Source organism: Oryctolagus cuniculus, chromosome 1 (genome assembly GCF_051225735.1).
Source record: "Oryctolagus cuniculus isolate XC-2025 breed Fujian yellow rabbit chromosome 1, ASM5122573v1, whole genome shotgun sequence".
Classification (NCBI taxonomy): Eukaryota; Metazoa; Chordata; class Mammalia; order Lagomorpha; family Leporidae; genus Oryctolagus; species Oryctolagus cuniculus.
In genome coordinates this window covers 20,733,238-20,752,167 of record NC_142867.1, presented here as the reverse complement: position 1 = coordinate 20,752,167, position 18,930 = coordinate 20,733,238, and the positions used below count along the sequence as shown (strand labels likewise).

The following is an 18,930-nucleotide window of genomic DNA, read 5'->3' as shown; positions in this document are numbered from 1 at the left end:
TGATCCTCAGACCCACGTCCCACGGAGCACCTGGCAACATCAGGGCCACCTTGCTTGGTTAAACCGTGCGGTTCTGTGGAAGAGATGGGGGTGCACGCATTCATTATCCATTCATCTGTTCCACAAACACCCATGGAGCCCCTACTGTGTGCCCGCACCTCTGTAGCTGGACGGGTCCCCTCGGGCAGAGCAACCACAGACAAGAAACAGGAGACTGCACACCTGGGCCCCCGGAGATCGCAGGATCTGTCCTGGGCGGGAAGAGCCCGGGCTCTGTGTCCCGCTCGCTCCAGCTCTGCCTCTCCCCAGACCCAGGTTGTCTGAGCCTCGGCCTGCTCATCCGTAGAATGGCATCAATCAGCAGGCTCCTAGCACCAAGTCCTGCTGGGAGGCAGAATCCTACACCAGGACCCTGGCCCAGCCTCATCACCCCCTGCCCCATGGGGCCTCTCCACCATTGTGCCATAAGCCTGTGGTCTGGGGGCTCGTTCCCTGTGCTGCTGGCTAAGGAGCCCCTGGCCAGAGGGGACAGCAATCGATCGCTAGAGGGGAGCTCCTGAGTGAGGGTCTCTGCCGCCCTCCCCCACCCGCTCCAGGGCCCTGGATGGGTGCTCAGTGATGGAGCTCGAGCCTGGGGAGTTGCCCATGAGCCACCTTTAATTAAGCGTGTGCCAGGTGTCATCGCATCATTAGAGACCCGCCCCGCACGGCAGTCTCCCCAGCGTCCTGTGCGCTACACAGGGACAACATGGGGAGTATGAGCACGAGCACTGGGCTCAGAGTGCCCAGGCTGAAACCCTAGCTCCCGCCCTGTGCTGTGTGACCATAGGCAGTCCTGTGACCTCTCTGAGCCTCACTTCCTGGTCAAGGGAAAGGATTCCGGGAAAGCTCTTGCTGCCTTCTGGGGTCCAGCGAAGGGAGGTGCTTGGCCCGGGTGCCTGCTGGATCAGGGAGCTGACTGCTGCCCGGGCTCTGTGTCCCGAGACCCCGTCCCCGAATGTGGCCCGGGAGTAGTGGGCCCCTCCCCCTGGCTGCAGCGCCCACCTAACAGGCCGACCTCTGCTTCCTCCACAGCTGTGCGTCATGGTCTTCGCCATGTGCCTCTTCCGGGGCATCCAGTAGGGGGTGTGGCCTGAGGACTGGCCCTGCCCACCGCTGCCCAGCACCCAGCGCTCTCCCCTTCCCCCCGCCCCGCCCTCCCTGTCCTGGGCCGCAGGGGAGGAAGCGGCCTGGTGTATGGCCAGGAGAAGGACCGGGGGAAGAGAGCTATTTTTTTAACAAAACAAAATGAAGACAAAACTGTGGCCTGGACGCCAGGGCAGGTGCCGTGGGCCCTCCACAGGGACGCCAGCATTGATGCAGGACCAGGTCTGCTCCGGAAACCAAAGGGGCACCGGTCCCGGGCCCCCTCTGTGACCCAGCCAGACACTGGCGTCCCCCAGCCAGGACCCTCTCTCCTCTCAGCTTCAGGACCCGGTGCCAAGCGAGTGAGGATTTCAGCAGCGAGCAGGCAGCAGCCGACCTCACAGAAGCCCTGGGTTGGGCGGGGCGGGGCGGGGGGAATGGGAGTCGTCAAGGAGATTCCAGGACTCAACCTAAGCGCAATCCCGTGACTGCCAGAGGGTGGCGCTGTCCCTGCTTCAGCTTGGAACCATGGGCATCCAAGACCTGGCTGGCAGGGTCTGTTGGACCGTGCCGCGCACCCTTGGAGGCCCAGAGAGAGGTGGCGGCAGAGCACACGCATGGCTGCGGTCGCTGTGTCCGGGACTCGGCCGGAGCTGCTGCTGCTCATGGGTGCTGCGGCCTTAGCCTCCCGACGCCCCCCGCTGGCCGAGCTCGACGGCTAAGAACATTCTGGACTTTGTGCCCCCTGCCCCCTCCCACCGCCCCCACGAACACACTCACGTACACTCACCACATCCCCGTGTCCCTGTCCACGTCTGTTCCCTGGCTCCTGGGAGAGAAGAGTCCCACCCCCGACCCAGAACGGAGGCCGCACGGCTTCTGCAGGGTTCCTGCCAAGACCTCGCCACCCTCTCCTTGCATACCTCCAGGGATGGAGAGCTTACTACCTCCCCAGGCAGCCTCTGCCTCTGGCCTGCTCTGACCTAGCGTTAGCTCACTACACAGCAGAGCATTCTGTACTTCCCTGGTTCCGGCCATGGCATCCCACTCGCTGCGTCTCTTCCTGGACTGAAGAACCCTTGGGGCCTCTGGGCCCCCTCGGCTGTGCCACCATTCCCTGTCCCTTGCCCGTCCAGGCTCAGGCAGAGAGAGATTTTCCCACTGACACACGTTCACGCCCACGCACCACTCGCAGACACCAGGGCTTCAACTTCTACACCAGTGTTGGCAGCTAGGCTGCCGGATGCCTCATGCCCATCGGTCAGGAGTGACCGCCAAAGGCTGTGCCGAGGACCTCAGACTTGGTCTGGGCTCAGTGAGAGAGGGCAATGGAATCTCGATTAGTGATGTCTGTCGGACACCTCGAGTTTGACTAGTGACGTCTGCCATGGGCACGGGGATGGGAGGAACAGCATGGTGCCTGCCCTAGTTAGAGCCCCTTGTGTCTCAACTGCCACTGGCCCCTGTACCAGCTCCTGGCCTCCCCCAGGGCTTACCGGCCACCTGGGGAGAGCTGCAGGCAGCAGCTCTGGGCCAGCTGGCGAGATTCAGTTTGGCCCTCTCCCCATTCCCCAGGCCCCCTGCTGCTGTGCCCACTGGTCCAGGCCCTGCTCACCACGTCTCTGAGCTGTCTTCCCAGTGTCCCTGGGGGCATCTGCTGTGCTGACCTCGGAGCCCCTTGGAGGCTGCAGGGGCACCTGCGATGGGCACCCCAGCCCAGCGTGGGAAGGCCCCGGGGCTTTGCCCATCTCTGGACCCCTCCTGCATGTGGCTGCAGCCTCCTGAGAGAGGCAATGCCTGCTTGGAGGCTGACCAAAAAAAAAGAAAACCCACAGCCAGGCTGGGCGAGGCTGCTGTTCCCACCACACAGGCAGGGGAGCCCGGGCTATTAGTGCTGGGCAAGGCTGCCTGAGACCAGCCTGGAACAGGGTGGGGGCATGGTGAAGAAAGCCCCGCCTACACTAGACTGGGGCTTCCCCTAGGGCCCAGGACCCGTGGGCACCAGGATGCCGCCGCTCAGTTCTGGTGGGGACAGCAGGCCAGGCCTCCCCTCTGCTTTGCACTCCAGGATCCAACAGCCCACGCCCACGACTTCCCGCGACCCAGCCAACAAGGCCAGGAATGGCGCTCTCCAGGAAGCCCATGTCCTGCAGACCAAGCCCTGCCCCACTCCCAGCCTTGCGGCCCGGGCGTCCCCCAGGCACCTCTGTCCCTCCCCGTCCAGGCCCAAGGGGCCCCGGAGGATCCCCCAGCCTGCGGTCGCGCCTCGAGGGAGCAGCAGAGCTGACCTTCCGCGGCCCCCTCCCGCGAGAACGCCGCCTTTTCTAGGATCACCCAGAGCTTTTGTAATATAAAACAGGACGCCCACTCGGATGGTTTTGCACTGGTTTTTGTGACTGTTTCTTACAAAAGAAAAAGGAACGAAGAATAAATAGTGACCGTGAAGAAAGGTGGTCTTGATTCCAGGGGGCGGGGCTGGCCGGGGGCGGGGGCAGAAGCCGGAAGGCAGAGGCGAGGGAGGGAGGGCACAGGTCATCCCCAGTCTGGCAGGGCGGGCCGCACCGGGCCTCCCCCCTGCACTGGAGGGTCCCCTTACCCCTCCCCCTCACCATAGCCCCTTGCCTTCCGGGTCCCCTGCTAAACCTCATACAATGCTTCCCTAAGCCCCAAGGCCAAGAGCACTGCTGGGTGCGGGCCTGGCCAGCCCGTCCACTGCACAGGGGAGGACAGCAGCTCGGTGGTCTCGGCCCACAGACGCCCACCACGGAGCCTGGCGCCCAGCTTCATGGCCTTCTGCTTCCCTGGCCACCTGCCTGCCATGTCCCCAAGGAGAACGAACGATGGGCCCAGGCACTAGAAACATGGCCTTAGGGGAGCAGCAGTGAGCCCCCCGGCCCGCCAGGGCTCAGCAGCAGGACCTTGGAGAGAGGCACAGACCTAGGAGGCAAGAGGCGCAGGCCTGGGCGTGGGCTCTGCCCTTGGGAACAGGGGTGGGCCAGCCGGTCCCCAAGCAGAGCTGCCTGCCCCTGGACCCCTCACCTGGCGCCCGGGGCTGCCTCACTCCACGCCTGTCCCCAGGACCCAGGGGCTGCTGTTCCTGGGGTGCTGGAGGCGAGGAGTGAGGATTTCTGGGGGGGCTCACAGCATGTGCGGGTGAGCCTGTGGGGTGGGCAGGGCCAGGGGCCTATGCCTGCAAGGGAGCCCCCCCGCCCGCCTTCCCCGGAGGGGAGCAGGGCAAGTGGAAGCCTTCTACGGATTTCCCCTGCAGTAGTCCTGGGCTTAGCCTTGGGGCGGCACCCGGGGGAGGGGCTGAGCCCAGGATGGGAGGCCAGGACAGGATGTGTCAGGGGGTAAACCAAGGCCACAGCTTTGCCTTTCTCCTCCTTGGACTGCAAACCCTGTCGCTCCCACAGGCCTCCATCTGGGGCTATCTGTGTGTCCATCTGTCCGGGGTCACCGCTGGCTGCGGGCGGGCTGAACCCAGGCCAGAAGTAGAGCTCCCAGGGACCTGGGCTGGGGGCAGGCACTGGGCAGCAAGGCCCCGGGCGGGAGGCGGGGCTGCCGGCTGTGTGAAAAGTCAGTGCCCACTCCACTCGTGCTCCCTGCAGGGCAGCCCCGACCAGCCAATGGGAAGCGGCGCGTTGTGCACGTGGCTTGTGCGTGCGCGTGTCCCGTGCATGCGTGTGTTCAGGTGCAGAGGGGCCCCCCACATGTGGGGAGAGCCCAGGTGGAGGGGTCAGGGCACAAGGCCAAGGTCTGCAGGTTCCCAGGCAGAGAGAGAAAGAGAGAGAGCCCGGTTCAGCTGCTTGGGCTCTAGGATGGCCGGGGTGTTGGAGAGAGAGCAAGGCGTGGCCCGTAGCCCCTCTCTCTCTCTCTCTCTCTCTCTCTCTCTCTCTCTCTCTCTCATCCAGGCCTCCCTGGCCTCCACTCTGCCCGCTGACCCTGGGAGTCCCACCACAGAGGTGTCCCCACGTGGAGTGAGATGGGTGCAGAGGCCCGCAGCTCCCCACAGCAGCGTGGGGAGAGGGAGGGGACCCTCCCGCCTTCCAGAAAGCACAGGGAAGCCGGCGGCCCCAGGCGTGGGCAGGCCCCGGCTCCGAGGCTGGCTAGACTTTCTTGGGTTTTCGGCCGACTTGGTAGTAGTAGTACACGCTGATGGCGACAAAGACGAGGCGGCTGGCCAGGAGCAGCAGGATCCCCAGGGACGTGAGGCCCGTCTCAGCCAGGGTGGCAGTGACCACTGTGTGGGAGAAGGGCCGGGCCGAGGGTACAGACGTCAGAGGAGAGAATGCACCCTAACCGCCCCCGACATAGCACTGGGAGCCCCGGGGTGGCTGCCCGCCCCGCCTGCCAGGAATGCAGGACCTGGCCCCGCCCACTCCACAGGCAGGTGCTGGGCAGGGCAGGGGCCCACACAGAGCCCGTGTTGTGTACACAGCAGGTGCTGGGCTACAGGTGTGTGCAGGCATGAGACGGGACAAGACTCCGGACTGACGAAGACAGGTCCGTGTCAGGTGTGTGTGCACAGGTGCGCAGGCGCACAGGTACACACAGCCACAGGAGTCCCTCTCTCAAACAGGCTTCCAGCCCCTCCCACAAACCCCAGCGGTGACAGCTGGGGGGGGGGCAGCAGCCCCCAAACACTCACCCAGGAACTGGACCCCAAAGTAGCAGGCTTCGGTGAGCAGAGTCCAGCGAATGATGACCTTCTCGGCCGTGTAGAGGGCATTCCACATGATCAAGGAGATGCCTGGAGCAGGGGACAAACAGGGGACCTGAGGGTGGCTCAACCATGGCCAAGTCCCCCCCCACTGGGAGCATTCCACCAGCGGCCGCTAGATGGCAGCACACGCCCAGCACAGGCGGGTGAGGAGCACCAGCCAGGGGAAACGCAAGGGAGCCCCAGGCCAAGAGAGGTCCCCCGCGTCCACCAGGCAGCACTCACTGAGGAGGGCGCCCCCGTAGAGGCGGATGGGGGTCTTGCTGGTCACCTCGGCTCCATCAAACACCGCATCGTAGAGCTGATCGGGGAAGGCGAGGGCCTGCAGGCAGTGGGAGCCGGGCTCAGAGCTCTGGCTCCGGGTGCCGGTCCTGGGTGCACTGGACGCCCCCACCTTCCCCCAGGAGCAGGGTCCTTGGGCCGAAACTTCGACTGCCTGCCAGCCCTCCATGCCGGGACAGACGCTCTGGGGTTTCCAGGGCAAGGAGTCGGGCCCAGAGACGGTAGAAGCCGGGGTGTCCCCCAGGGGCCGGGCCCCGGCATGGGGCCATCGCGGGGTATGAGGGGGACGCAGCTGGGCCCCCCAGTGGTGGCTCGAGAGGGCTCGGGGATGGGTGGGCGCGCCCAGAGCCAAGACCCAAGGGGGCACGAGGGTGGGGGCCGCTCACCATGACGGCGATGCCGGAGAAGAGCACGGCGGAGAGAAACTGCCAGACCCTGCGGGGCACGTGGGAAGCCAGGTCACCCCGGGGACCCTCCCTCTCCAGCCAGGGGGTCTTTGGGGTCTCACTCCAGACAACCCTGCCCCTCCCCCAGCACCGCAGGGCAAAGCTCACCTGAGCCCCAAAGGCTCGCGAACCGCAAACTTGATTTCATTGCCTAGGACCTGGCTGATCTGTGGGTACAGGGTGGTGAAGGCAGGCCCGCCCCCGGCTCCCCCAGCCCACCCGCCCCTGCCTCCCCTCGGCGCCTACCTCCCCTCGGAGGTAGGAGAAGCCGCGGGTAAGGCGGTGAGGCCCGGAAGCCCGGGCACCTGCCAGGTTGGGGCCTCAGTTTCTCCTCCGTGACATGGGCGGGCACACACGTCCCTGTCCCCTAGGGAACCCCTAGAGAGAAGCCGCTCCCTCCCACCCCGCCCCAGGCGCCATCAGCTCTAGCGGCTCTTCCCCCCAGACTGCCCCTGGAAGGTTCCAGAAAGGCGCCGCGCCTACCTTGGAGCGATGCACCTCCCCGTCGTCGTCCTCCCCGCCCACGCCCAGGACCTTGCGCGTCTTCAGGCGGCTCACCAGGTCCGTCTGGCTGTGCTTCTTCATCAGCGGCGGGGGCTGCTTGGCCGCCATCTTGTCCGGAGCCCCCCCTGCCGGAGGGCTGAAGGGAGACTGAGGCTGCTGCTCCCACCCCCACTTCCGGAGCAGGCAGACCCTGCCAGGGCCCACCCGCACCTGCGGGCCACAGCTTCCCCGCATGGAAGATGGGTTGGGGCAGCCGTGGCACTGGCCAGGGGACCAGGCTGCGTGGGGCCTTCCTGTGGGCCCCGGAGGGGGCGCTGGGGACTGGCCAGAGCCCACCTCCAGAGCGCCCCGGGGGAGGGAAGATGGGGCGCAAAGGCATCGGGGGTCTCCCTCCCTTCCATCTCCCCACCTGCGCCCCGCACCTCCCCAGCCACCCCCACCCAGTGAAGCTGGGGAGCGGCCTTGAGCACCTGCTGTGTGCACGGGGCGGGGGCTGTGCTGGGCGCCAGGTGAGCAGAGGAGGGTCCTCTTCTTCAGTGGGCACTCAGGCTGTGCGAGGAGACAGGAGCGCCAACGGGGAGAGATGGGGATTTATGCCCATTCTACAGATGAGACCACACCCCACGCGGTCTGCCCACCAGCCCCATGCTCCTGCCACACTCCCCCTCAGCTCATCAGGGCTGACCTGGGCAGAAAGCCCGAGTGCCTGCACCCTCTGCCCCTGTTTTTGCACCTGCCAGTGTCTTTTTTTTTTTAAGATTTGTTTATTTGAAAGGCAGAGTTACAGACAGGCAGAGAGACATCTTCCATCTCCCATGTGAGTGCAGGGGCCCAAGGACTGGGCCATCCTCCACTGTTTTCCCAGGCCACAGCAGAGAGCTGGATCAGAAGTGGAGCAGCCAGGACTACAACTGGCGCCCATATGGGATGCTGGCACTGCAGGTGCCACCTTTACCTGCTACAGTGCCAGCCCCCTGCCAGCGTCTTACAAAAAATAATAAACAAAGCACCAAACACCAGCACAGAAAAATATAACAGGAAGGAGAAACTGGGGGTGGGGGCATGCACCTGCTCACGTTTGGAAATCATGGACCTTCATGGCAAGTCGAGGTTTTCAGTGAGTGTGACGCTCCCGCGTCCCGCCCCCCCAATCCCCAGGCCAGATGGCCTCTAGTTTCTCATCTGTCAAATGGGGTGGCTGTGGGGAGGCAGCTGGTGGCCATGACGGCCATTCCCAGCCTGGCACACAGGGCCCCCAGGTCCCAGTCATGGGGACCCGGTTTCCTGCTCCTGGAGAGCAAGGTGCTGCGGCAACACCTCTGTCACTCGGGGCCACCCTCTGGTGAAACCAGAGAGGCTATAATTAGCCCGGCTTCCCTCCTGCTGCCCACTGAGGGCCAGCAGGCCACTGCAGGGAGCGACGCGCAGAGTCGCCCATCCTTCGGCCCAGGGCGCATCTGGTGTCCCCTGGCCCCGTCCATCCTCCAGCAGCCCCCCCTCCCACTTGTGTAAGACATGCCGGAAAATGCACCTTGTTTGGCTGTACAATTTGGCTGTACAGTGTAACACACGTATAGATTCCTAGAGCATCAGGACCTGGGCCAGGCCATCAGCTTCCAAACCACCCCTCGCCCCAGCAACCAGCAGCACCGCGAAGCCTCATGCAACGCCTGGCGCGGCTCCGGAGTCGGTTCCTTTGTGGGGCGGAGCCGAGTGCCGAGGAGCGCCCACCAGCCCGTGTGCCCACACAGTCGCTGGTGCACACTGCGTGGCTTCTGCTGATGAGTGGAGCCACCACGTGTACACACACACGCGTGCACATACACACACACACACACACACGCAGTGTGGTCCTGCAGGGCCACTGGTTTTCAAGTCTCTAAGGTAAATGGCCCAGAGCGAGACTGCCGACGGGTAGGAGGGAACTTCAAAGCACTTGTGCAGAATGACTTTAAAAAATAAGTATATTTTGGTAAAAAAAAAATAAGCTTGAAATTCACACAGAGGCTTGCTTTTTGATTTCATAGTACACATTTCCCATGAACTTCTTGAAGGCCTTTCATCCGCGTGGATTTCAAAACTCCCTTCACTAAAATCATTTTACCATTTAGGAAGTTACTTATGTATTTATACTTTACAGGCAGAACATGTGTGTGTGAGAGAGATCGAGATCTTCCATCTGCGGGTTCCCTCCCTCGGTGGCCACAGGGTTGGGTCAGGCTGAAGCCAGGAGCCAGGAGCTTCCTCCAGGTCTTGCACACGGGTGCAGGGGCCCAGCACCTGGCCCATCACTGCTGCCTCTTAGGGTGTGCGTTGGCAGGGGAGCTGGGTAGGAAGCAGAGGCGGGACTGGACCCCACACATTCCCACAGCTGATACAGGGGTCCCGAGATACAGGGGTCCCGAGCGGCCGCTTAGCCCTCCGCCCCACAACGCCTGCCTCGGCGCTTCGCTTTTGCTCCCTCTCCCTGCAGTACTCCCTCTCCATGCAGTACACCTGCATGGGACGCACAGCTGCCCCCCAGGACTAGGTGGCACCTGTCGTCCCCAGCAGCACGCATGCGTGCTGCGCTCCTACCTGTGGTCAGCCTTTGCCCCACCCCTCACTAGCTCTCCCCACTTCCTGACCCTTCCCAGCAGGCCTGAGGCTCTGCCTGGCCCAGCTCTCCCTGTCCATCAATGGCGGTGTCACCTCTCTGCCCTGAGCTGTCTCAGTTTTCCCATCTGTGAAGTGGAGCTGTCACACACACGTGCACGCGCGCGCGCACACAGGGCTCTTAGGGCCGAAGGAGAGGCTGGGTCAAAGCACAGGGCCCACACAGTGCTGTGGTCTGCTCTGAGGCAGGGATGGGGGTGGTGGCCCACAGCAGGCTGGGCGGGGCGCTGGTCTATGGGGCGTGGCGGGGCGCTGGTCTGCTGGCCCCAGATCCGAGCAAGCCGCTTCTCGCCGAGCGCCAGCATTCCCATCTGTGAAATGGGAACAGCCACCCTTGCGTTTTCCCCTAGAGCTGGAGAAACAAAGTGACAGCCAGAAAGAGCTGAAGCCCAAGCGCCGACGCCGCAGCCTGGGTTCGAATCCCGGATCGACCACTTCTCAGCTGCGTGCCTCAGTCTCCCCATCTGCAGTTGGGGAAAATGGGCTCCTAGCCCCCAGGGGTGTTGCAAGTGTGCAACAGAAAATGTTCATGAAGACGGTGAGCCGGTGGCTGGCCGGCGCCAGGTGCTTGATGCAGACGGAAAACGGCCAGACTCAGACTCCGCCACCCACCCCACGTCCCCCCAGGTGACAGAGGCTCTGGGGCGGGCAGGGCAGGGTCAGCAGAGCTGCCGGACTGGCCTTCCCCGTCTTCTTCCCCACAGCGTCCCCAGACCTCAGCACCAGGGCACAGGCTGGCAGTCGGCACAGCCCATCAGGCCTGGGCTGTGTCCTGGCCACCCCGCAGTCTAGAAGCTTCCATGCACTACAGCCACTGCTGAGCTCTGCCAGAAGACCCCCTCCGCAACAACACACATGCAGCGCTGCCCCCTGCACCACGGGCCTGGAAGTGCCACCTTCCAGGGCGGGTACACAGTGGGGCCTGCAGTGTCCAGCTGCCACCACTAGGGGGCAGGCCATGCTGTAGCCACAGGCATTGCCATCAGGTGTCTGGGCTGGGGAGACCACTCAGTCTACCCACAGCCATCCACAAGCTCCCCCCAACCCACCCAGCAAGGACAGGGTCTTGACCTTTATCTCCAGGGAAGGGGGCCCACCAACACCCACCTCCCAGCCCAGTGCATGGCTCAGAGCGCTGGGCTCTGTCCCCACCTCACCCACAGGACTGAGCCCCCCAACACCCATATTCTCAGGCCCCATCCTCCACACTGGCTTTGGGGCAGGTAGACCTGGGTGCAAATCTTGGCTCTGCCCTCTTGTGAGCTACACAGTGTAGGGTGAGTCACTCCAGTGCCCCCACTCCGTCCTTGCACCCCACCCCGGCAAATGGAGGCACCAAGAATGCCCACCTGGGGTAGGCACCATGGTACAGTGGGGCAAGCTGCCGCCTGCAAGGCTGGTATCCCATATCACAGGGCTGGTCCGAGACCTGGCTGCTCTGCCTCTGACCCAGCTCCCTGCTAATGTGCCTGGGGGGCAGTGGATGATGGCCCAGTCCTTGGGTCCCTGCTACCCACGTGGGAGACCCAGATGGAGTTCCTGGCTCTTTTATTTTTTTTAAGGTTTATTTATTTATTCAAAAGGCAGAGTTACAGGGAGAGAGAGAGAGAGACAGAGACAGAGATAAATATCTTCGATCTGCTGGTTCACTTCCCATATATCCGCAACTGGGCCAATAAACGCAGCCAGGAGCCAGGAGCTGCATCCGGGTCTCCCACACTGAGTGGCAGGGGCCCAAGCCCTTGGGTCATCCTCCACTGCTTCCCAGGCACATTAGCAGGGAGCTGAACGGGAAGAGGAGCATCCAGGACTCGAAACAATGTCCACGTGGGATGGCGGCGCTGCAGACGGCAGCTTAACTCATGACAACACAGCTGGCCCCAAGTTCCTGGCTTCTTACTTTGGCCTGGCCCAGCCCTGGCTGTTGCAGCCATTTGGGGAGTGAACCAGTAGACGGAAGCTCTCTGTCTCTGCCTTTCAAATAAATAAATTCTTTTAAAAAGATTCATAGAATTATTTCAAAGGCAGTGTTACACAGAGGCGGGGGGGGGGGAGGTCTCCCGTCCGTTGGTTCACTCCCCAGGTGGCCCCAACGGCCGGAGCTGGGGTGATCTGAAGCCAGGAGCCAGGAGCTTCTTCCGGGTCTCCCACATGGGTGCCGGGGCCCGAGGACTTGGGCCATCTTCTACTGCTTTCCCAGGCCATAGCAGAGAGCTGGATCAGAAGTGGAACAGCCTGGACTCGAACCGGCACCCAAATGGGATGCAGGCATGGCAGGCGGTGGCTTTACTTGCTACGCCACAGCGCCGGCCCCCGATATAAATCTTTTAAAAAGAAGACGATAACAAGGACACTGCCTGGCCATTGTGCAGCATGGCCGGTGGCGGGAGAGGAGCGCAGGGCAGGTGTGCACCTGGGGCCAGGTGCTGTTCCCACTTCCCTTTCTGCACTCAGCCATGAAGCCGCACACCATGGAAAAAGCCAGCGCAGGCAGGCCTTGGGTTTCCTGTCTGGCTCAGCTTCCTCCTCCTGACAGCCCCCGGGGTGCCTGATTGCCTGCCCCAGGCTGGGCATGGCAAGCAGGGCCGCCATTCCACCTCTGTGCTCACCTGTCAGGCAAGGACAAGGGCCCGCGTGGCCTCTGCCCTCTGCCCCCGGCCAGTGATTCTCACCCACGCGGGCACATCCACTCGAGCAGCCCAGCACGGAGCCCCTGCCTCAGCTGCAGTGCCTTCCACCCCCCGACCCCATCCCCCACCCCGGACTCTCCAGGTCTGTGTGGGCGGCCACTGGCCACTTCCGCCCTTGGTCTAGGTCACTTTGTGTCAGTTCAGTTCCCCCAGACTGAATGGCCCAAGGGTGGGTGGGGATTCTGTCCACCCAAGTGTTTCCTGCTGTCAATACAGGGCAATGAGCAGCTGTGGGGTACAGGGGAGAGGCCTCCCTGAATCCCCCAGCTTAGCCGTGGCGGGTCCGACAGAGACTCTGCCCCATCCACACACTGGCCAGGCAGGCAGCCAAGGTGCAGGGCAGGCAGATCTGTCCCAGGCCCCACAAAAGCTGGTGGCACAGAACAAGACAAGGACTTTGCAATGAGACAGAGCTGGGTTCAAATCTGACCACTCCCTACTGGTCCTGTGGCCTCCAGGCCTGCGACAGCACCGGGCATCAGACAAGGGTGCTTGACTTCCGGGGTGCCTAAGACCCAGACAGCAGGGTGCTGGCATAGGACCCAGCCATGCAGACACGTGGGCTGGAGAACCGTGGGGCGGGGGGTGGGGGGAGCCAAGGCCACTGGACACTGAGGGGTCTGCAAGGTGCCCATTTCTAGGGTCTTTTCTAGGGGTTTTGCTGTGCCTGGGACAGTTCCTGGTGCATAAGGAGCAAAACAAGTATTTCTGATTGAGCTGGTGAGCGGGGAGGGGCTGAGGCTCTGTGCATTTGCAAGCAGGAAAGAGCATCCCAAAGAACTCCCACTAGCAGCTGAGACAGCCGAGCCACACCCCCAGGGGCTGAGCCAGGCCAGGGAAAGAGGAGCTTGGGCGGGGGGACATGGTGGGAGGGGGTCGTATGCTCAGTCCCTGATGGCTCCGTGACCTCAGCAAAGTTATTGGCCTCTCAGTCTCAGGCCCGCATCTGTGAACCCCAATGACGTCTCCCACTCAGCTAGGAGGTTTGTGGAGAAAACGCAGCCAGGGGAGCTGGCACCAGCTATGGGCGCCAACCAAGGACAGCAACGGACACTGAAGAGGCCGGTGGCCCACGCACGGCCCTGGGGCAGCAGAGGCGGTGGGCAGGGTATAGGATTCCCCTGTGGGTCCGAGAGGACTCCTGCCACCACCCTGGGCGCCTTCCCAGGAAGTCCGGTTTCCATAGAAACCACAGGAGAATATGCCCAGGAGGGCTGGCGTAGCAAACCTGACCGGCCAGGGGAGGAGGGGCCTCCTGGTGAGTCACGGTGAGTCACTCCCCCCCCCGCCCCGTAGGAGCACCACAGCCAAGGGACCCTGAATCAGAGGAGCCACATCTGCCCTCCCCATCCAGCAGGGACACCTGCCCCGGGGGGGCTGCAGGTGCTTCCAGACTCCCACTGTGCCCCGGTGAGAAAGGCCCATTTCCCAGGTAAGGAAAGTAGGGCCCCAGCGAGTTCACGCCAGTGCTCTTGATGGGAGTGGCAGAGCTGGAATCCTAACCAAGCCAACTCTGCTTTAACTAGAGCGCCCGCGAGAAGCTGGGTGTGTGCACGTGCGCATGCGCGTGTGTACAAGCGTGTGTTTGCTTGTGTGCATGCACGTGTGCACGTGTGGTGCTGGAAGAGGCGAGGGTTTGCTGCACCCGACACCCCCCAAGAACCCAAGCTTTGCACCCCTTGCCGCCTGCATCTCCCCCTCAGAAGTCCTTGGGGGACCCCCGGCCTCTGAACTCCTCCCTGGGGTCCAGCCGCCCTGGATTAAGACCCCGTGACTCGGGCAGGAGCTGGGCAGGGCAGCCAGAGTGGCATTGTTCTGTTATCTCCCTGGTGCAAAATAGCTGGAAATGGGGTCTGGAAGAGGGTGGAGGGGGCCCTGGTGGGGAGAGAGAAGTGGCAGGGGGGAGGCTCCTGCAGGCTGGGGGGTGGCAGCAGAGGGCTCCGGCCCATCAGCCCCTGGGGCAAGCTGCCGCCTGGCCCCTGGAGAGCAGGACGGCTTGCCTTGGGCAGAGAAGCCTAAGGGCGGGCGGCGCCGCATCAGCTGTCTGTCATCATCTCAGCCTCACTGCTCATCCCTTGTCACCAAAGCCGCCCCAAAGGTGTGCATCAGATGACACAGAGCGGAGCTGGCGGGGACGGGAGGGAGCAAGTGCGAATCGGCGGTGGCCACAGCAACCCCGGGCGGCGACAGCTACGAAGTCAAGAGAGGACGAGGCGCCGGGTTTCCAAGAAACTCCAGGAACAGGAATCCCGGCAGCTGGCAGCGGAGGGCGGGCCCTGAGTCACTGGGCTCAGGTGGGGCAGCCGAGGTCACGGGCAGACTCGGCTTCCTGGTCTACAAAACCCCGTGCCAGGGCCCTGGGGCCCCTGTGGGCTCTGACGCCCACATTCGGGCTTTGGAACCCTGCGCTTCCCAAGGTCCCACCCGCAGCCGGGTGGCACAGCCCTGCGGCCTCTCTTCTGAGCGTGCCCAGTTCCCAGAAAGGCAGAGTTGTGTCACAAACAGCTCACAGCTTGGGGACAAAATAAACATTCCATGCAGTGTTGGAGAGAGAGAGAGGGCAGGGCAGCGGCAAGGAGGGGACCTCCCCGGGGATGCCGGTCCACCCGCCCTCACTCAGGGGTCACCCAGAGGGTCCAGGCTGTCCCGATGGACACACAGAGGGCAGAGCACACGGAGGAAGCCTGTCCCTTGCGACGCCGGGGGCCAGCCTCCGCCCACCGGCCCAGTGACCATGGCAAGGCCCTCCACGGCAGCCTGGCTCCGAGCTCCCAAGGGGCCAGAGCTCCCTGTGAGAACGCAGTGAATGCCTGGCCTGGCCCTGCCCCAGCCCTGGGGCCGCTCAGCGGGGAGGAGGGTGGGAGGGGAAGGCAGCCAGGTTCCTGGGAGCGCCAGCATGCGAAGCCTAGTTTCTCAGAAGCAGGTGGTGAGGTGCAGGGGCTGGGGGAGGCGGGCGCAAGCTCCCAGCCCAGGGACGAGCCACACACACAGGGCATCAACAAGTCCCAATGACTGGGGACAAGGCTTTGTGGTCCCCACTCAAAAGACCTCTGCATACATCCTCACCACTGCCCGTGGGTTCCATGGCCTTGGCCCAGTGACTCCTCCCTGGGCCTCAGTCTTCTCAGCTGTGAAATGGGTGGAATGAGAACTACCTCTCACCGATGAGAAAGCACACATCAAACACACAGAACAGGATGTGTCTGGGGGTCAACACTCAGTAATGAATGTGCCTGCTACGGGTATTTTTAGACTGGGAGATGCTTCTCAACCTCTGTTTCTCCCCTGACCCAACCAGCCCCAGCCGGACTCCTTCCCCTTGGCCAAAGGCAGGAAGAGGGATGAGAGAGAGCCAGCACCACCCCGGGCCAGGAGGAAAACCTGACAGCCGGAGGCCAAGCAGCCGGGGAGCAGGCTGGCACAGTTCGGGGGTGGCCTGGAGTACCCCCCCGCCGGGGTACTCAGCCTGGGTGGCTCCCCTCCAGGTCGCCAGCACCTGGCCAGTAGAGAGACGCAGGGCACGAGGTAGGCAGCCCGGAGTTGTGTGGGAGTCAGCCCATCAGGCACCCAGCTGCAGCTGCCACTCCTGGGCTGTGTGTCCCCAGAGCAGTTACATCCCCTCTCTGAGTGTCTCTGCCCTCATCTGGGTGGGTGGGTGGGGGAGTTTCATCCCTTCTCAGCCAGCCTGGCCTCCTATTAAAAGTTTATTTGTGGGGCCTATGGTGCTGTGGCGTAGCGGGTAAAGCTGCTGCCTGCAGTGCTGGCATCCCATATGGGCGCCAGGTCAAGACCCAGCTGCTCCACTTCCAATCCAGCTCTCTGCTGTGGCCTGGGAAAGCAGTAGAAGATGGCGCAAGTCCTTGGGCCCCTGCACCCACGTGGGAGACCCGGAGGAAGCTCCTCGCTCCTGGCTTCGGATCAGCGCAGCTCCAGCTGTTGTGGCCATCTGGGGAGTGAACCAGCAGATGGAAGACCTGTCTCTCTCTCTACCTCTCTCTGTAACTCTGCCTTTCAAATAAATAAATAAATCTTTAAAAAAGTTTATTTGTATAGGCATGAAACCATGCATAGTTTTTCACATGACTGACTTTCCCTGGAACTTTAACAGCCCTGCCTCTGCATAGATTTCATATTTTTTTTGCACCAAGATAATTTTTTTAATTCACTTTTCCACCAGGGTCTGAAGCGCCTTCTCCCTCTTCCCCACACCGTCACTGCTTCCCAGCTCCATGTTCCAGCCTCAGGGCCTGGGCTGGGGCTGCTCCCTGCAAGACTTTGCTTCCCACAGCTCGCTCCACTCCTCCTCCCAGGCTTCAGCTCAAAGTCACCTCCTCAGTGCAGCCTCCATGATTGCCCCACGTCTGGCACCTGCTTGCTCCCCCTCCCCCCTCCCCACAGCACACCACACAATCTGCTTATGAGCTTGGGACTTGCCCCTCCCCTTAGCTGCCAGCCCCAGAAACAAGTGCCCGACACTTGGCTCCATACATTCTGGGGCAGCCGGCAAAAACACTGGATACAATACACTGAGGACAGCCCAGGTAGGTGTGGGTCCATGGTACAGTGACTCCCACCTGCTCTGAGCTCCCGGCCTCCTCCCGCGGGGTGGGGCCAAGGTCCGACCTTGGTGGAAAGCAGCTGGGGGCGAGCAGGGGAAGGGGGAAGTGGGGGCCGGGGCAGGGCAGGGCTCTGCAGAGATCAGTTCCGTACTGGGAACCCCTCGGATGCTGACAGCCAGACTGGGGCTCCACTCCAGACTGGGAAGCACGGGTGAAGCCCACAGCATGCGGGCAGCTGGATGCCGAGGCCGCGGGGGACCTCAGGGAACCAGATGGCCCATTTTACAGATGGGACAACACAGGCCCCGGGGACCATGCACTGTCTTATTCCCCAACAATTCAAAAAGACAGGCTGCGGGCGGCGGCGGCTAAGGGCTGGACAGTGCCCCCTCCTGGCTCCTCAACAAAGCGACCCCCTGGTCTCTGGGATCTCGCGGGCTGCGGGGGCCCGGCCCCATCCCTGGGGCTGCCCGGTTCCGGGAGGCGTCCCTGCAACCCCGAGGACTTCTCCCCGCCAGCTGGTCCCGTGGAGAAAAGTTTGTCGGAAAGAAACCCAACAGGAAGTGCGGGTGGTGGGGCGGCCTTAGCCATCTGCGCCGGGCTTCCGACGAGGGAGCCGCGGGGTTCACGGCCTTCGCCCCGCCCCCATGGCTCCCGCGCAGAAACGCGCCGCCCCGGGCCGCGAGGGGGCGGCGGGGGACCGGGGCTGGGGGGAGGCGAGGGACTGCCCTCTCCATACAGAGCCTCGGGCAAGGGGACCCCAGCCCCCGCGCGCAGGGCCAGCGACCCCGCACGGCCCGCTCCGGGCCGATCGCGCCACCGGGGAGACCGGGGGCGCCCCCTGCACCTGCGCTGCCCCGCGCCACCACCCCCCGCCCCGCTGGGGCTCAGCCGCCGCCAGGGTTTCTCCCGGCTCCTCTCCAGCCCGGGCACCGGGGTCTGCCCCAGCCTTGCTCTCCCTCTCCGGTCGGTCCCTCTCCCCCACGCCGCCCCCGGCTCCTACGGCCCAATCCCCGCCTACCCCCAGCCCCCGGGCCGGACCTGTGGGCAGCGGGGAATGCCGCCGCCACCTCGGTCCGCGGCCCTGCGGGGGCGCGGAGGGGAGAACTCGCAAGTTTGTGCGGCGCACTCCTACGGCCGGGAACAAAGGCGGGAGGGGGAGGGGACGGCGCCGAGCGCGGGGGGCAGAGCCAGACCCCGCGGACGGAGAGGCTGCTTTTCGCTCCGTGGCTCTCTTGCTCCGAGGCAGAGGGGGAGGCCGGGAGGGAAACCAATAGCCCCAGAGGAAGGGGCCGGCGCAGGCAGAAGGCCGGGGGAGAAAGGGAAACCGAGTCAGAGGGCGGGGCCGCAGGGGACACCGAGGAAGGGAGCAGGAGGCGCTGCGGCCCGAGCCGCGGAGAGCCCGACCCCGCGGATGCCGGCCTGTCCCGGGGCGCCCGGCTGGCGCACACTGGGACCCCGCCGCCCCCCAGCAGTCCCCGGGCCGCGGGAGCCGGGCAGGCTGCGCAGGCGGCGGCTGCCGGCGGGGAGGTGCGAGGCCGGCGGCGGGGCCCCCAACTTACGTGCTTAGCGCGTGCTGCGCGGAGCTGCGGGCCTCACATCGCGCCGCCCGCGCCGGGCAGGGCAGGGCAGGGCAGGGCCGGCTGGACTGCGCGCCCCGCGCCGCCGGCCTTTACCCGAGTCTGGCGGCCCGCGCTGGTCCCTCCTCTCGGTTCCGCGCGCGAGCCAATGGCGCGCCGTCCCCTCCCACGCGCCGGGCTGCCTCGCCCCCGAGGGTGGCCGCCGGGGCGGGCGCCCGGGCGCTCCAGCCGAGGCTTTCCCGCCGGCGGCCTGCGGGGGGCGCTGTCCCGCCCCGGCTGGAGCCGGCGCAGGCACCGAAACCCGAGTGCGGGAAGCCGGCGGCGCGCTGGGCGACTCGGCGGCCGGCAAGTTGCGAGGACGGCGCCCCT

At 64.1% G+C, this 18,930-nt stretch overlaps 2 protein-coding genes across 4 annotated transcripts in view; one reads left to right on the top strand and one right to left on the bottom strand.

Annotated features, from left to right (window-relative positions):
• The window catches only part of TSPAN18 (tetraspanin 18), a 166,182-nt gene extending 162,608 nt beyond the window's left edge, over positions 1–3,574 (top strand). For all 3 annotated transcript variants that reach the window (XM_051852540.3, XM_089309157.1, XM_017346150.4), the window contains one exon: positions 1,075–3,574. In XM_051852540.3, the coding sequence (XP_051708500.1) occupies positions 1,075–1,122 (48 nt within the window). In that variant the 3' untranslated portion in view covers positions 1,123–3,574. The remainder of the gene's footprint in view (positions 1–1,074) is intronic.
• On the bottom strand, positions 3,499–18,683 carry TP53I11 (tumor protein p53 inducible protein 11). Its single transcript, XM_017346154.4, has 8 exons — positions 18,544–18,683; positions 7,548–7,626; positions 7,057–7,213; positions 6,682–6,740; positions 6,514–6,562; positions 6,071–6,167; positions 5,774–5,875; positions 3,499–5,365 (listed from the first exon to the last, which is right to left on the bottom strand). The coding sequence occupies exons 3-8, from the start codon at positions 7,183–7,185 to the stop codon at positions 5,232–5,234; spliced, it is 570 nt and encodes a 189-aa protein (XP_017201643.2). The 5' UTR covers positions 7,186–7,213; positions 7,548–7,626; positions 18,544–18,683; the 3' UTR covers positions 3,499–5,231.
• Between the last annotated feature and the right edge of the window lie 247 nt (positions 18,684–18,930).

What these genes read in the sequence shown, in the direction of transcription:
- TP53I11 (XM_017346154.4), bottom strand. Translation starts at nt 7,185, where the DNA reads ATGGCGGCCAAGCAGCCCCCGCCGCTGATGAAGAAGCACAGCCAGACG. An exon ending in CGCGAGCCTTTGGGGCTCAG is followed by an intron (nt 6,563 to 6,681) that starts GTGAGCTTTGCC and finishes CGTGCCCCGCAG; the next exon opens with GGTCTGGCAGTTTCTCTCCG. An exon ending in CTACGGGGGCGCCCTCCTCA is followed by an intron (nt 5,876 to 6,070) that starts GTGAGTGCTGCC and finishes CCCCTGCTCCAG; the next exon opens with GCATCTCCTTGATCATGTGG.